This window comes from Trichosurus vulpecula, chromosome 3 (assembly GCF_011100635.1).
Source record: "Trichosurus vulpecula isolate mTriVul1 chromosome 3, mTriVul1.pri, whole genome shotgun sequence".
NCBI lineage: Eukaryota > Metazoa > Chordata > Mammalia > Diprotodontia > Phalangeridae > Trichosurus > Trichosurus vulpecula.
In genome coordinates this window covers 347,208,927-347,227,198 of record NC_050575.1, presented here as the reverse complement: position 1 = coordinate 347,227,198, position 18,272 = coordinate 347,208,927, and the positions used below count along the sequence as shown (strand labels likewise).

General features: G+C 36.6%; 1 protein-coding gene across 4 annotated transcripts in view; it reads right to left on the bottom strand.

Annotated features, from left to right (window-relative positions):
* Positions 1-18,272, bottom strand: part of SRBD1 (S1 RNA binding domain 1) — a 345,104-nt gene that overhangs the window by 309,544 nt on the left and 17,288 nt on the right. For all 4 annotated transcript variants that reach the window (XM_036752226.1, XM_036752227.1, XM_036752228.1 and 1 more), the window contains 3 exons: positions 11,896-12,062; positions 4,265-4,382; positions 188-326 (listed from right to left, as the gene is read on the bottom strand). In XM_036752226.1, the coding sequence (XP_036608121.1) occupies positions 188-326; positions 4,265-4,382; positions 11,896-12,062 (424 nt within the window). The remainder of the gene's footprint in view (positions 1-187; positions 327-4,264; positions 4,383-11,895; positions 12,063-18,272) is intronic.

The following is an 18,272-nucleotide window of genomic DNA, read 5'->3' as shown; positions in this document are numbered from 1 at the left end:
ACACCTCATTTTCCAAGGGCTCTTCTATGCCACTGTCTTCTCTTTTATTCAAGGTCAGGGAGAAGAAATTTGGGGGGGGGGGGGGGAATGGAAAGTTGTACTTTACCAGTAAACTTATGATACAGATAAAAATGATTTCTATACATAAGATGTATTCCAAGTCACAATGTAGTATAACAAAACTTACCTTTCACACTGGGTTTCACAAAGGAGAGCAGATTAAGTGCCCCCGGATTTTCAAGTAGCATCTTTGCTGCTCCTTCTAATCCCAGTTGTTTGGCTCTTTGAGCCTTGGTACCTTTGCTCCCAGTTTTATACGGGGCTGACTACAAAGGGAAGATCAGAAAACATACCTTATTACTCCATGTTGAAAGAATCAAAAGCTTGAATTAGTCATCAAAATTTAGGATTATCATAATAAATATCCATCTAGAAAAGCCTTAACTACCCTTTCCTTTTCCCCATACTCTTTTTTCAAACAGGTTATACAATAAATATTAGTTGATAAAGGTGGCAATTTGAGGCAAGGATAAAACTTGTCTTTTCCCTCTGAGGGCTAGTGTGTAAAAAAAAGACAAATGTCAATTTTTAAGAAACTCTTCAGTTTGTAGATTTTTCACAGGCTCCTTCTTACGCCTTCTCCTTCCTGTTCTTTCTGTCCTTTCAATTCATTAATTAATTTCTTAAGAGGTCTGGCAGAGATGAAGAAAAAGAAATTCTAGGAAATGTCACTTAATATTAACCCTGAAGTAAAAAAAAGTGTCAAGTAGAAAAGGTTGAAGTTAATAATTCAAAGGTTTTCAAATTATACATGTTTAATTTAGTCATACCATCCCTAACCTCCATTTCAAATGAGAATTGCCTATATATTTTCCCCTCTAATCAACATGGATATTTCCTACATATTCCTATCTAGTCTATCGAAATTCTGCTAGAAAGCAGCAAAGCCAATCATCTTCTTCCACATACCCAGGTTGTATCAACAGTTGTTTCCATTAAAGATACAAGCCTGTGATTTCTTCAGCTCTGCCTTGAAAACTCAAAAGCCACTTGAAACTTGTATCAAGAAATGTAGCTGATTTTGCTAACTTTTTTTCTAGCAATAAGCAAGAAGTACACGCAGGTTTCATCAAGAAGAATCATTTATTAGTTCCTTTTGTACACAGTGTTGTGTTGGGCTTTGCACAAAATAAGGTACAGACTGCATCTCTGCCCTCTGGAAGCATACAACCTAAGAGAGGTCAAAGTGGTACCAAGAGCACAGGAGATAAAAATGACCCGTCGTGTCTGACTCTCTGTGATCCTATTTAGGGTAGTCTTAGCAAAGAAACTGGAGTGGTTTGCCATTTCCTTTTCTAGATCATTCTACAGATAAGGAAACTGAAGCAAACCAGGTTAAGTGACTTGCCTGTGGTCATACAGCTAATGTCTGAGGTCACATTAGAATTCAGGTCTTCCTGACTACAGACCAAGGGCTCTATCCACTGTGCCACCAGACTATCCCACAATAAATATTAAACAAAGGCTTATTTTTCATAAAAGCCATTTATCTGCATGCAAGTCAAGGATGATGCACTGCCAAAGTAACAAGTACAAAGTGACTAGAACTTCCTATTCAGTCAATGGGCAACAAATACCCTCAATCTTCTAAGACTTTCTATGGTTTCATCTGTCCTATTATTTATTACATAAATAAACTGGCTTCCTGATGCCCCCGTTCTCATTAACACCAGTTCAAAAGTAACCAACATACAGTAAGTTTGACTCTAATCAACCCCCAAAATCTTCACTAGGCCACAACCTGAACCAAACATATCATTGGGCCTAATCAAAACTGAGCAGCAGAAAATTGGGGAGGGAAATCAAGTCCCATAAGTTAAAAAAAAAAAAAAAACCTATAATCTCTACCATAATTTTCACTTCATTTGATTTTCTAAAGAGTCCACGTATGTTTTCTTCAGGTAAGCGGGCAAGATGGAAAGGAATAAAACTGATATACAGAACAGTTGGAAAGTGATAGGACAACGTAATTATAAATAATTCATTTCAATTGAACAAGTATTTGTTAAGCATCCATGTGCCAGGTACTGTGCTGGAAACTCGGGATAAAAAAACAGAAATGAAAATAATCTCTGCCCTCAAGGGCTATAACCACATTACACAGTGCTGTATGATGTAGCATAACACTTCATTTGATCCTGACAATAAGCCTGTAAGGTAGAAAGAACAAGTATTACTATCCTCAATTTACAATTAAGTGTATAGTGACTAAGAGCGGCTAAGTGATTCATTCCTTAACACAACCAGAAGTGCCAAACCTGGGTTTAGAACCCAAGGCTTTTGAAACTAAGGGCAGAGTTCTTTCTACAGTAGTGGGATTCCAAAGGATATTGGGAAATACAAGTGGGAATAAAACACAATAGGCCACTGATGCCTAATGGTTTTAGAAAGATTTTAGAGCTGATTTAAGGGCCTAGAAACCAAATCTTTGTGTTTGTCACAATTCTGAAAGAAGCCTCAGATCTTCCCCCATTCAAAAACTCATATTGTAATCTCACTTCCAAAGACTCAGGCTGAAGACAGAAATTCTCCTGGAATTCCGTCTACACTTTTACCACCTCTCTGGAGAAAAGTATCTGTTTGAGGACATGTATTGAAATGATGTAATGGAAAGAGTATAAAAGTCAAAAGACCTAGATTCTACAGAATAACCAGAATTGTATCAATATAGACTAATACACATACACACACACACACACACACACACACACACACACACACACTTTTTTTTTAAGAATAAACAAGAAAACAGAATCAAAAGTGGCAGAATTTGAGAGGACAGAAAGGGCAAACAGAAAAAAAGGCATTTTGCTTTTTGTTGTTTCTTAATTCTTTGGGTTCTGCCTTTTTAATGATTATAGAGCCTGGGTAGGATTTCACTTCTCATATTCTATGTTTATATCACTTTTTGCTCACGGTCATGAAATACATACACACACACACACACACACACACACACACACACACACACACACGAAAGAGATCTCATCCCATCTCTACCACCAAACTATGTAACTATGGGAAAATTATTTAACCACTCTGAGCTTTAGTTTCCTCATCTGTAATATGCACATAATAATACCTGAACTACCTTCCTCCCAAAGCTACTGTGAAAAACATGCCCCCACAGATGGACTTCATAATAACCTGGAAAGACTTACATGAGCTAATGCTGAGTGAGGGGAAAAGAACCAGGAGAACATTATACATGATTACTGACACACGGTATCTATGATGACTAACTTTGATAGACTTGGCTCTTCTCATCAATTCAAGGTTCAAAGACAGCTCCAAAAGACTCATAATGGAAAGAGCTGTCCACATCCAGAGAAAGAACTATGGAGTCTGAATGCAGAGTGAGGCAAACTATTCGCTCTTTTTTTTTCTTTTTTGGTTTTGTTTCTTCTTCCTCATGGCTCATTCCATTGGTAATAATTCTTCTTTACAACTTGACTATTGTGAAAATAAGTTTAATGTGAAAGTATACGTAGAACCTATATCGGATTACATGCTGTCTTGGAGGTGAGGGGGAGGAGAAAATTTGGAACTCAAAAACATGTGGAACTGAGTGTTGTAAACTAAAATAAAAAATCAATTAAAAAATAATGATAATGGTGAAAATAATATGTAATACTTATCTAGAACTACCCATTTATCATAGTTCTGCCTTCCCAGCAAAAGCAAAAAATAAAATAAAATAAAAAATCTAATCCTTATACTTCCACATGACAGTAGAACATTGTGATGCCTTCAGGCCTAAAGAAAAAAGAAAAGAAAAAGAAAAAGGTGCCTCTAGAATTCTGAAGGACTATAGAAATGTGAGTTACAATTCTCCACATTTGCCTCCATGTGGTAGTCACCTTTTTAACCTGAGCATATTGTACAGAATCTTGCAAACTGTAGGCAATTAACAAATGTCTACTGAATTTGAATTTCAATATGTAAAATGAGAAGTTAGATTTCATAATCTCTAAGGTCCCGTCTTTCACTAACATGCCAATAATTCCTGTTCCTTCTTAATCGAAAATTCAGAAATAAAAAGCTGGTCTGAATTTGAGGAAAGAATGGGTTTGCTATTTGAAGTCCTGCGTTAAACACCAAGGAATCAATTCCCAGAGACTGAATTCTGTATTATGAGTTTAAGTACATTCCCAACAAAAGTAGTTACTTCTTAAGCAAGAAACAGAAACAAAGTACTTCTTACCACATGGTCTAATTCTTCTAAAGTTCTACAATTTAACAAGGCTGTTAACAAGGATTCTGATAGTTTCCCTTCCTTTTTAATCTTCTGGATTGTGGCATGAGTCTTCTTTGTAACGGTCCTAAAAAATGAAAACTACTTATTACACAATAACCATATATATCGATAATTTTATTTTTTGTTTTTGTTTGTAAATCCTTGTTGTCGAAGAACTTAATTCCCTGATGGGATTCACTGGAAAGTTGAGGGATCTGGGTCCCAATCTTTTAAGCTAGATGGTTTAACTAAATATACGCTCTTATTGCAGTATTCCTCCATCCCAAATTGCCTTCTTTCAAGCTATTCTTTACTAACACTACCTTAAGAATGGCGCTGCTCGGATAACGGGAAATGTTCTAGACATGGAATTACTGATGATTAAAAACAACAGAGGAGTCCAAGTTTATAAAGATCAAAAGCAGCAGCAAGCATCATGCTAGGGAAAGTAAGACAATGTATGTATAAAGACTATTTATGCCCAAAGGGCACAGCCTGTACCTTCTGTTCTCTTTCTTTCTAGGACACCTGAAGGTCAAATAGATTTGAGTGGTTCTTCTTGATGAGGTGCCATAATACAGTGTAAAGATAGACTCTAAAGTGAACCAGCAGAGCCCTGAAAAGAAGCTTCTATTAAAATTTTAAAAAAATCAGAAGGGAGTGAAGGCAGAACCAAGATGGTGGATGAGGGGCAGTCACCCAGTTGAATTCCCCCAACATTGCCCTCCAAATAACTTTAAATTAACACCTCAAATCAAATGTTAGAGCAGCAGGAATGAATAAATGGTCAGGGTAAAACATTTCTCCAGCCTAAGAAAACTTAAGAGGTTGGCAAAAGAAGTCTGAGATACCAGAATAGATGACCGTCTGGAGTTCACACATGACAGCAATGAGAGCAGGACTGCAGCAACTTAGGAAGCTCTCAGCCCAGAGACAGTAAGGGGCCTAGACAAACGGTCAGAAAGAGATCGCAGGGGACCTTTTACTGGCACTGAGTATAGCTGGCACTGAATGGCAACTGGGTTACCCATACAGTTTTGGGTTGCAGATCCAGGGTGAAGAGGAGAGTTGGGAGTCCATCACAAGAGGGCAGAGGCCCTGGTCACAGTTCCAAGGCAAAAAGAGCACTAGTATTTATGGTTGCAGGGGTCCAGGGGCTCTTCACAACTAAACACCAGAGCACAGACCAGGAGAGCAGGGACTATACCTCTCCCAGGATCACACCATCCCGGAAACACCCAAAACTTACAGCTCCCCAGAACTAGCTCTGAAAACAGCATCATAAAAAAGCCTAAAGCTTGGGACTGTACCTCCTGTGCCTCCCTACCCACCCCACCCCCAGTGAGGGGAGCCCAACTTTTAACATAAAGTTTAAAGGCAAGAAACAGGCTAGGAAAATGGGCAAACAACAAAAAATTTAATTTGACCACAAAAAGTACTACTGTGACAGGGAAGACCAAGACATAAACTTAGAAGAAAACTGTATGAAAACAGCTACAAACAAAGCCTGAAAGAAAAATGCTAATTGGTTCCAAGCCCAATAAGAATTCCTGGAAGAGTTGAAGAAAGAGTAAGAGTGGCAAAGGAAAAAAGACTCACACAGAGTTAAAATAAAAGGCTGGAGCTGAATCTAAAATGCTTCGGCTGAAATTAAAAAAGGAACAGGTAGCAATCAAGACCTCAGACAAAGCAGAAGCAAAAAATAGACCTAATCAAAAGAGATAATCAGGGAAACCATATTATGCTAAAGAGTACCATAGACAATGAAATAATATCAAAATTTTTTACAAGTTTCTCTGATAAAAGCCTCATTTCTTCAAAATTTAGAGAACTTAGTTAAATGTATAAGACTACAAGTCATTCCTCAACTGATAAATGGTCAAAGGATATGCATAGGCAGTTTTCAGATGAAGAAACCAAAGCTATCTATAGTCATACGAAGAAATGCTCTAAATCCCTACTGATTAGAGAAATGCAAATTAAAACAACTCTGAAATATACTTTACACCTATCAGAAACAACAAATGCTGGAGGGATGAAGGAAAATTAGGTACACTAATAAACTAACAGTGGAATAATGAACTGGTCCAGTCATTCTTGGGAATAATTTGGAACCATGCAAAAAAGGGCTATAAAACTGTGCATACTCTTTGACTGAACAATACAACTACTAGGTCTGTATCGCAAAGAGATCAAAGAAAAAGGAAAAGCACCTACCTATATGTACCAAAATATTTATAGCTGTTCTTTCTGTGGTGGCAAAGAATTGGAAATTGAGGGGATGCCCATCAACCGAGAAATGGCTGAAAAAGTTGTGGTATATGATTGTGATGGAATACTATTGTGCTTTAAGAAATGAGGGATGATTTCGGGGGGGACAGAAAGAATTTGGAACTCAAAAAATTTTTAAACAAATGTTAAAAATTGTTTTTACATATAATTGAGGAAAAACAAAGAGAAATGATGAAAGAGGGGGTGGTCTCAGAAGAAGATGGCAAGAACTATATTGAACTGATACAAAGTGAAGTTAGAAGAGCCAGGAGATACAGTAGCTGTGAAAGACTTGGCTACTCTGAGCAATACAGTGACCAAGACAATTCCAAAGGACTCATGATGAAAAAATGTCATCCACCTCCAGAAAGAGAAATGATGAACTCTGATTACAAACTAATGTATAATTTTCTCACTTTCTTTTTCTTGCCTTTTTTTAAAAATATGGCTAACAGGGAAATATGTTTTGCATGATTTCACATGTATAACTGATATCATATAGCTTGACTTCTTAGTGGGTGGACAAGGAGGTAGGAGGGAGGGAATACGGAACTCAAAATTTAAAAACAAAAGAACGCTAAAAATAAATAATAAATTAGAATGTTAAAAAGACCCCCCCCCCCTGCCAAAAAAAAAAACAGATAAAATGCAAAGGAGAAAGTTAACATTTTTTTAATCTAAAAAAAAAAATAGAAGTAAAGCTTTTCCCCCACCTATAAAGGCCATCTGCTTTTCTAAATCATGAAAGGAATATTTAGCTCTATGATGAAAAATAATAACATCGTATCTTAGAAGAAAAACCCCTTATGTAAAAAATTATGTAAAAAAAATTTCCAAGTCACAAAAAAGGCATTACCTATTTAAGGAAGAGTCAATAGAATGACATCTCCATAAATAAATCTCCTGAAAATAAAGCTTTTTATTTAGTCAACAGTATTTTTAAAAATCATCATAAATTATGCCAAGCAGAAGTTCCTACTAGCACACACCATCACAAAAATAGCTTACTGCACAACTTCTATTTTTTACTACTCAAATAAAAAAATACAGAGTTACAAAGTTTTAAAGACAAATGTTAGAAATTGTTTTTACATGTAACTAGGTAAAAATAAAATAATAAATTAAAGAATAATAAATAAAGAAAAAAGAGAGGGAAAGAGTTTTATAAGCATGCATATTCCTCAGTGTAAATAATCTAACTCTGGATCATTTGCAGTTGACTATAGAAAAATGATGGGGGAAGTCTCTTTCTGTATTTCTTGAGCATTTACTTTATCAGACTAATAAATTTCTGCTTAAATTTTAAAAAGAAATACAGAGTTAGTAGACAACTTAGCCATAGTTGTAAAGGCTTACAAGTTTTTCTTTGGCATGCAGAAACTTTTCCTCCTTCTTGTGAGCCAGTGCCTTCCCATTCTCTTCTCTTCTTTCTCTTTCTCTCTCTCTCTCTCTCTCTCTCTCTCTCTCTCTCTGTTTTCATGACTGTGCCCTCTCTCAGTTCTACCATTCCTTCTCAGCTCCTTTCCCCAGTTCAACATCCATATCATGCCCCTCAACTATGGGTATACACCAACTTTCTACTGGGCCCTCTTGTTTTTCACTACACTTTTAGCAACTTCAGCAACTACTATGGTTTAACTGTTATCTCTACATATGTTACTCTCAAATCTATATATCCATCCCTAGTCTTTTTCCTGACCTTCAGCTCAACATCACCAAGAGTCTAATGGCCATTTGAACTAGATACTCCACAAGCATCTCAAACTCAACACATCCAAAATAGAAGAGATTGTCTTTCTCTCCAATGCCACTCCTCTTCCAAATTTCTCCATTTCTATCAAAAGCACCATCATCCTTCCAGTTACCCAGGTTCACAATCATCACATCATCCTAGATTCTTTATTCTCACATATCCAATCGGTCACAAAATGTGTTATTTTTACCTCCACATCTCACATTATCTCTTGCCTTACTGTCGCTCCTAAGTGCTCTCTCCCTGCCTCAAGCCTCCTTCGTCTCCAATCCAGCCTCCGCTCAGCTGACAATATGATCGTCTGAAAGCACAGGGCTGACTATGAAATTCAAAATTCTTCTAGTTCCATATTACCTCTAGAATCAAATACAAAATTCTCTGGTTTGCATCTAAAAACCTTCAACCTGGCTACAACCTGTATTTCTAGCTCTCCCTCCTGACTTGCATCTTTTAAGATTCCCTGGCTTCCTCCAGGACAGCTCATATCCCACCTTTTATAAGAGACTCTTCCTGGTCCTTCCAGCCACTTTCACATTATGAATATCTTCCTTCCATTACTCCATTACATATCCTCTACGTGCACAGTTACTTACATGCTGTCTCTCCCAGTAGAATGTGAGGTCCTTGAGCAGATGGACTGTTCTACCTTTATATCCCCAGTGTTGGGGATATGGCTGTGGCACATAGTAATAATTGCTTGTTGACAGACTAGCTAACACAATAATGCTTTTCTGGCCCTTGATGATCCAGCCAAAGTGATCTTCTGGGTTTCCTCACACATCCTAAACTAGTGCTAACAATGCTTATAGCACTAAGAAATTAAAGAAATAAGTGTAGGCAAAGAAGAAAAAAATTATTGCTTTTTGCAGATGATATGATATTGGTTATAGAACCCTAGGAAGTAACTAAAAATTGAAACAATAACTTCTATAAAGTTGCAAGATATAAAATACATCTATATAAACCATTTGCATTTTTGCATACTACCATCAGAACTCATGAGGAAGAGAGAAAAATACTACTTTAAATAAGTATATAATATAACTTACGGAAGAAAACAAACTTAGTAACCAACTATTTGATAAGCCCAAACACCCCAGATAACGAGGTGAGAATCTAAGATTCAACACAAACTACTAGGAAAACTAGAAAGCATTTTTGTAGAAACTAGGTTTGGAACAGCACCTCATGCCATATTTCAAGACAAACTCCAAATGAATACATGACTTAGACATAAAGGGTTACAGCATAAACAAATTAGATGAGCAAAGATGAAATTACTTTTTTGATCTATGGATAGAAGAACAGTTCATGACTAAACAAGTGATATAGAAGATCACAGGAAATTAAGTGGACAATTTTGATTCCATGAAATTTAAAAGTATTTGCACAAATAAAACCAAATGAAGCTAAAATTAAAGGGAAACAGATAACCAATAAAAGAAAAAAAATTTTGCAGCAAGTTTCTCCAGTAGAGGTTACATTTCCATAATACATAAGGAATGGAATCAATTTTATAGAAAAAAGAGCCATTCCTCAATTGATAAATGGCCAAAAGACATGAACTGGCAGATTCAAAGGAAGAAATCCAAATTATGAATTACCATAATAAAAAATGCTCCAAATGACTAATAATTAGAGAAATGCAAATTAAAGCAACTTTAAGGTTCTATCATACACTCAGCAGATTGGCAAATTTGACAAAACAGGACAATGACAAATGGTGGAAGGGCTACAGGAAAACAGGAACACTGACGAACTGTTAGTGAAGCAGAGAATTAGTTAAGCTATTCTGGAAAGCAATTTGTAGCAATGCCCAAAAAGGTACTAAATGGTGCAAAATCTTTCACTCAGCAATGCCACTACTAGTCCTCTACTCCAAAGAGATCCAAGAAAGAAGAAAATGAGTTATACATACAAATATATTTATAACACCTCTTCTTTGTCTATCAATGAGGTAATCACTGAACAAATCAGAGTACAAAAATATAATACTGTGCTCTAAGAAATGATAAAAGGCATGGTTTCATAGAAACTTCAGAAGACTCGAATGAATTGATGCAGAGTGAGGTGAGCATAACCAAAACAACGATTTATACAAAAACCCCGTAAAGACAATTAACTTTGCAAGCTTAAGGACTAAGATCAATATGATAACCAAACAATTTCCTAAAGTTTGATAAATGATGAGGCATGCTACCGACCTCCTATCAGAGAGGTAATGTACCCAGGGTATAAAATGAGACACATTTTTTTTTGACATGGCCAATGCAAGAATTTGTTTTGGTTGACTATGCAAACTTATAACAAGACTTTTCTTTTTCTTTTTTTTTTTCCATTGGGGGAGGGGAGAGGTGAGATGGAGAAAAAATGAACGATTGTTAATTGAAAAAGTAAAAAATTCATTTTTATTACTATGTCTCATTTAATATTTTTATCTGCAGCACCTAACAAAGTACCCTGAACATATCAGAAGCTTAATAAAAATTGGTTGTAACAAACTGAACGATATTCTAAGACAAAAAGAATAAATTAACTCCAGCCTTTTAAAAATGGAGAACAAGAAACAATCAAAATTTTGATCAAGTGTAAGATCACTATCTCTCAGATCCCTTCTAGCTCTGAACCCTATAATCCAAGAATTAAAATGTAATTATATCCCATATTAAGCATGTAAAGTATTCTTGATATAAAGACCACAGCATGAACACGATATCTAATGAACAGTAAGAATACTCATCACTGTCCTTAGTATTCAAAAACACTTCTAATAACAAATGGATAGGGGCAAGACTAAAAATATAAGAACAAAACAGCCACCTCCATAATACTTGCACAAGAAAATTAGAACATACTAATCACAAATACATATTTGCTAAAAAAAAAACTTTAGACAAAAGAAAAAGGAAAGAAGAATAAATCCTATTCCACTTCATTTCCAAAATGCTTTCCATGAAGTATTTTATATAACAAAGACAATCATTTGATGCAATCTAGAAGTTTGTGTATAAAACTGAGTTTGAGATCAAAATAAATATTTCTGAATCTTCTGTTTGCAGGATTTGTTCAGCAATCACCTAACTGATAGACAAAGAAGAGCTACTATAAATATGTTTCTATGTATAGTTCATTTTCTTCTTTCTTGGATCCCTTTGGGGTAGAAGACTAGTAGTGGCACTGCTGAGTCAAAGAGTATGCACCATTTAGTGCCTTTTTGGGCATTGTTACAAATTGCTTTCCAGAATAGCTAAACTAATTCTCTGCTCATTTAAAAAAAAATAGGTCCCAAGTAACTGTCAGAAAGAAACAGTACCGTAAGCTATCAGGACTTCAAATTTTCCTCTCTCCTGCACATTGGCTGTACGAAAACAGTACAGAAGAGTGTGGCAGGAGAGTATGTATAGACAAACATAAACCAAAATAGAATGGACCCAGACTTTTTTAGCCAACTATACTAATGCTATAGCTGTTCAAGAAACACACACCTGGAATTTCAAAAATATATTAATTTCTTTCTCTGCCATTCCTTCCTCTCATTTACTCATGAACCTGACTGTCTCTACAATGTCCTTACCTCAACTCCTCCAGAAACTGTTGTACTTCTCGCAAAGCATCAGCATCAAGATTGTTAATGAGCTCTTTTCGATAACGGGCAATGAAGGGAATTGTATTATCATCATTAAAAAGGCAGATGATATTGGCACATACCCAAGGTTCAATATTGGTCCTTTCTGATAAAACCTAAAAAGAATATGAGAGATATTTAAGGGTTTAAAATCTTAAAATGTAACTATTTCATAAGAAATTAAAAATAATTTGTAAATTACTTTTTGGCCAAATATGTAGTTACCTAGAAATTTCTTGGTCTTTTTTTTTTAAACAGAAATGCCACGTACACTCTACAGTTAATGTGCATAATTACTCACAAAAATCACAATATTCAAATGTAATCCTAATCTCTGATCCGGTTTGCTTATTTTTTAACAATCAAATCTATAGTATTTTGTGGAATTTGTAAGACTGTGGAGCTCTGTATAAAAAATACCACATTAGGACAAACAAGATTTGGAGAAAAGTGCATGTGCAAGAAGGGGGTAAGTAACTAGGAAAACATCTTTCCGTCATTGTTATGTTGTTGTTGTTCAATTAATCAGTCATGTCCAACTCTTCATGCCCTTGTGGGACCAGGCTGTTCATGGGGTTTTCTTGGCAAAGATAATGGAAGGGTCTGCCATTTCCTTCTCCAGTGGATCAAGGAAAAAGGAAGTTAAGTGACTTGCCCAGGGTCATACAGCTATTACATATCAAAGGACCAGATATGAACTCAGGTCTTCCTGACTCTAGGACCAGTGCTCTATCCACTGAGATATACCTAGCTGCCTCCTCCTGACTCCAAAAAGATTTGTTGTTAAATTAGGCAGGGAAAGGCAGAAAAATAAGAATTTCTTCACTATTAACACTTAAGATATGCTAAAAATGAACCAAGACAACGATGCCATAAATCAACTGGAAAGCAGGCACAAAACGTGTAAGAGCAGACTGGAATCCAAAGTATACACACATGATAAATAGTTAAATGAACCCTACAAGTTCTATATGGAAATCTCATTATTCTGGGCATTTTAAATCCTCACTGACACAGTTTCTAAATCCCACATAATAGAAAGCAACCATACCCAAAGCTGTCAAAACAAATCAATACCTCTGTGTTTCGTAACTTTTTTTTATATCATGCACACTCTGGCAGTCTAATCAAGTCAACACTTAGGGAAGGGAAGGGAAGGGAAGGGAATAAGTATTTTTATAGAGTCTACTGTGTGGTTTTTTATTTTAGTTTTTACAAATATTAGCTCACTCTTACAACAACCTTGAGAGGCAGGCGCTATTAGCCCCATTTCAAATTTCAGGAAACCGAGGCTAACAGAAGCTAAGTGACTTGTCCAGGATCAACTAGCTATTAAGTACCTTATAACACACTTGAACTCAGCTCTTCCTGACTGCAGGCCCCAGCGTCCTATTCACTGCACCAAGTACTTACCCTGTGCCAGGCATTGCGGGTAACAAGAAAGGCCAAAAAAAAAGGGAGAAACAAACAAACAAACAGTTCCTACTCTCAAGGAAAACATAATCTAATGGCTTTTTCACCTTGGTCTGGCAGCCGACATGGCTGCTGCCAGTCTTGTTGGCACAACAGAGAGGATCTTTAGGAAAAACTGTCCAACAAAGTGTTGCACAGATAGAGTTTCAGGGTATAGTCAATGCCAAGGAAATGTTGTAATGGTTCAAAGGAAATATTTTCTAAGTGTGAAAGAGTTGAAAAATCTATCCAGTATAATTCATGTATTGCTGAAATTCATAAACTACAAAACACAAGGCATACTGATCAAAAGATAATTCATGCTAGAGTGAATCCTCATGAATGTCATGAATGGGGGAAATTTAACTGCAGTGGATCCCTTAATTCCCAGGAGAGAACTCATACTGAAGAGAAACCTAATGGAAAGCAATGGCTTGGAGAGCACCATGGGTCGTGGGTACAGTTTCCTCAACATCATGTTGGAAAGAAATCTTTTGAGCCTAATGGTTGTGGAAAATGTCTTCCACAAGAGTTCATACCTTATTAACCATCAAACAATTCACACTAGATAGAAATTTTATGAAGAGTGCAGAACTTAGTGAACATCAGCAAATTCATACTACAGAGAATCTCTGTAAAGGCAATGAGTGTGGGAAAGCCTTTCACTGCAATGCATCCTTTAGTTCCAATTACAAAATACAGACTGGAGAGAAACCCTATAGATGCAATGAATGTGAGAAGGCTTTTAGTAAGAGGGCACAGCTCACTGAACATCAGAGAATTCATACTGGAGCAAAACAACACGAATATAATAAATGAAGGAAGACCTACAGATGGAACACAAGACTTAGTGAATGTTAGAGAATTCATACTGGAGAGAAATCTTTTGAATGTAACAAATGTGGAAAAGCCCTCTATCAGAAAGCATATTTCCTCAACCATCAAAAAATTCATAGTAAACAAAAACCTTATGAATGCCATGAATTGAAGACTTTCAGCCAGAATGGATTATTCAACATCAGATTTCATATTGGAGAAAATCCTTTTGAATGTAATGAATGTGGAGGCAGCTAGATGCACAGTTAGTAGAGCACCAGCCCTAGAGTCAGGAGGACCTGAGTTCAAATCTGACCTTAGACACTTGACACACTTACTAACTGTGTGACCTTGGGCAAGTCACTTAACCCCAATTGCCCTGCCTTCCCCCCTCCAAAAAAAAAAAAAAAAGAATGTAATGAATGTGGGAAAACCTTTTATCAGTGTTGATACCTCACTGACCAATCAGGTAATTCATATTGAAGAAAAACCTTATGAATGCAATTCATGTGAGAAGCCTCCTACTGGAAATGAAGCTTTACTTACCATCAGAGAAGTCACACTGGGGAAAAAAAAAACAACCTTATGAATACAATATATGTAAGAAGGCTTTCCACCAGAGAAGACAACTTTCTTACCATCAGGAAATTCATACTAGAGAAAAACTTTATGAGTGCCACTAGAATAAGAAGGTCTTTCACCAAGTCACTTCTCACTTAACATCAGAGCTCATATGGGAGAAAAAACTTTTGGATGTAACAAATGTGGAAAAGCCTTTTACCAACATTCATATGTAACTGACCATCAGATAACCCCTACTAGAGAAAAACCTTATGAATGCAATTTACACAAGAAGGCTTTCTGGTAGAGAGAAAGCCTTACTTAGCATCAGAGAATATATACTTTATGGAGAAAAACCTTATGATTTCAAAGTGATGTCCTGAATGTGAGAAGGCCTTTAGTGAAAAGATATAGTTTACTCAACATCAGAGACTTCATGCTAGAGAAAGACCTTATGAATGTACTCAAAGATGATAGACTATTACTGATTACTTTCATCTCCAAGGAGTTTATATTATTCCAAGGTTGATAACAGGTGAAAAAAATGATCATTTACTTTTTTGGGGACTAGAAGGAGTAGAGAAATGTTCCATGGAAGAGCTGGGAACCAGATTGAGTCTTGAAAGAAACTAAAGGATTCTAAGAGTTAGAGATGAGGATAAAGTACATACCAAGAATGGGAGAGAGCTAGTGAAAAGTCATAGTTGAAGACAGAATGCCAAGTTTGGCAAGCAGCATATAAGCCAGTTTGGCTGTAATGGAGAGATGGTAAAGGAAAATTACAGGAAATAAGTCTGCGGTGATGGGCTGAAGGCAGATTGGGAGGGGCTTCAGATGCCAGAATAAGGAGCTTGTACTTTATCTTCGAGGCAATCATGAGCCACCAACCCTTCTTGCATAGCTCTCTACTAAGATTATTAGTAAAATCCACCACTGTGTAGCAGATGGGATCAGAGACTGGCAAAGATGAAAGGGCAATTATAAATGAGAAGAGAGTCTATCACCCACCCCTGCAGAGTTATGAAACTGTAGAAGGGAAACATTAATAATACTGATGTATTGGTTACTTTTGCTAAAAAATTTTTCTTCCCTCCTGTATTGCACTTTTATTCTGTCACAAGTGATAGCTGTCTAAGAAGGGAACAGAGGGACATTTTGGGAAACACAGGTGACCTGATAAATAAAATTAGTGAGTTCCATGTTTAAAAAAAACAACACATAGTCTAACGGTACAAACAAGATATAAATTGGAGGTAATCACAGAGGAGAGGCACTAGCAGTAAGGGGGATCAAAAAAGGCTTCTTGTGGAAGATTGTACTTTAGCTGGGACTTGAAGGAAGCCTGGAGGCAGAAAAAAGGGAGAAAACTCCGAGCATGAGGAGATAAACAATGAAAATGCTCAGTCAGGAGATGAAGTGTCTTGTGAAAGGAATAGGAAGTACACCAGTGTCACTGGATCACAGAATCTGTGGATGAGAGCAGAGTGTAAAAAGACTGGAAAAAAGGGGGAAAAGCCAGGTTATGATGGGCTTTAAAGCCAAACAGAGGATTTCATATTTGATGCTGGACTGGAGTTAATGGAATTGGGGGGAAGAGGGTTGTCATAATCAGACCTGCACATTTTAAGATCCATTTGACAGCTGAGTGGAAGACAGACTGGAGTGAGGAGTGACTTGAGGCAGAAAGATTCAGCAGCCTTTCGCAGTAGTTCAGGTGTTAGGGGATGAGGACCAGCACCAGGGTGGTAGCATCATTAGAGAAGAGAAGGAGATATACACAAGAGAAGTTCTGGAGGTAGAATAGACAGACCTTGGCAATAGATAAGCAGATTTGAGAATCATCAGTAGAGCAATGATAATTGAATCTATGGGGGCTGATGAGATCACCAAGAAAAATAGGATAGGATGAGAGTGTGAAATTGAGGATGACATGCAGGTTGTGAACTTGAGCAACTAAAAGGATGGTAATGTCCCAGACTCTAAGAGGAAAGTTAGAAAGAGGGAAAGATTTAGGGGAAAAGAAAATGAGTCAAGTTTTGGACATGCAGACTTTAAGATGGCTATGGATTTGAGATGTCCAACAGGCATTTCAAAATATGAGAGTAGAGGTTAGAAGTCAAATTAGAGATAAATAAAAATACATCTGAGAATCATCTGGGTGACTGAAAGCATGGTGATAGAAGAGAAGACGGTTTGAGGGGAAAGAAAATTAGTTCAATATTGGATATGTTGAGTTTAAGATATCTATAAGGCATCCAGCTGGAGATATCTAATAGAGAGTAGATGTGAGACTGAAAATCAGGAGCAAAGTTAGGGCAGGATAAATAGATTTGAGACTCATCAGCAGAGTGATGATAATCATATCTATGGGAGCTGATGAGATCAACAAGAAAAACAGTATAGAGGAAGAAGAGAAGATGGCCCAGAAGAGAATCCTTGGAGCCCACCATTACTGGGCATGACCTAAGAGATCCATCAAAGGAAAGGAACAATCAGATAGCCTGGAAGAGAACCACAAAAATGTAGAGAAAAAAAGAGTACCAGAGAGTTCAAGAAGGATGAGAACTGGGAGCAGGGGATAAAATTAGTGATCAAGAAAATATTGATTAACTTTGAAGAGAGAAGTTACAATCAGAAGCCAGACTGCAGAGAGTAACATGAAAGGAAATGGAGGCACTGATTGTAGATAACCTTCTTAAGGATTTCAGACATATAAGAGAGGATATAGGGCAATAAATAGTGGGTATGGACAGATCATATGAGGTTTTTTTTGCATCTGGTGAAATCTCTGTACCCTGAAGAATGTCTTTAAAATTAATAATAAAATACATAGGATCACAAAGGAAACCAATTATATTGAAATATAGTTAAAAAAAATTTTAAACAAGTTACTAGAAATCAGGTTAAGAGTCCTGAATTCTATCTAGATTTTCTTAATTGAAATTTACTTACTCAACCCAGGACAAATCCTCTTTGTGTGCTGGGTCTTTTTTTGTTTTTTCTGCCAAGGAGTCAAATCAACTAATTAATAAATATTTACTGTGTTACCAGCAATATGCAAACAGTATGCTAGGCTCCCTTTTACGCTAATAGACTTCTTATCAAGTAGGGAAATAAGGGGAAGCCAAGAGGAATACAAACAGTAATGTCCTCACTGTACACCTCACCAACTTTATTTCATGCTTATGATTAACTGATTAGCTACATTTTTTCAAGTTACATTTCACTAAGTTTTCTTGGCACAATTCCCAGCAAGTCAGACGGGAAACGAGGAAAGGAGCACATTCTTATTCTTATTCTATTCTTAAAGAGCACAAGCTCATTTATCCAGCCGCGTTCTTCAAGATCTTTAGTTTATCCAGATCGTCTGCTAAGTGAACTAGTTTGCACAAAGGTTTCTCTTTAACCCATAATAACCCACATAATTCTCAAGGATCTATACTATACATATAGCACTGTACAAAATAAAAAAGATACAGAAGATACTAATATGAAGG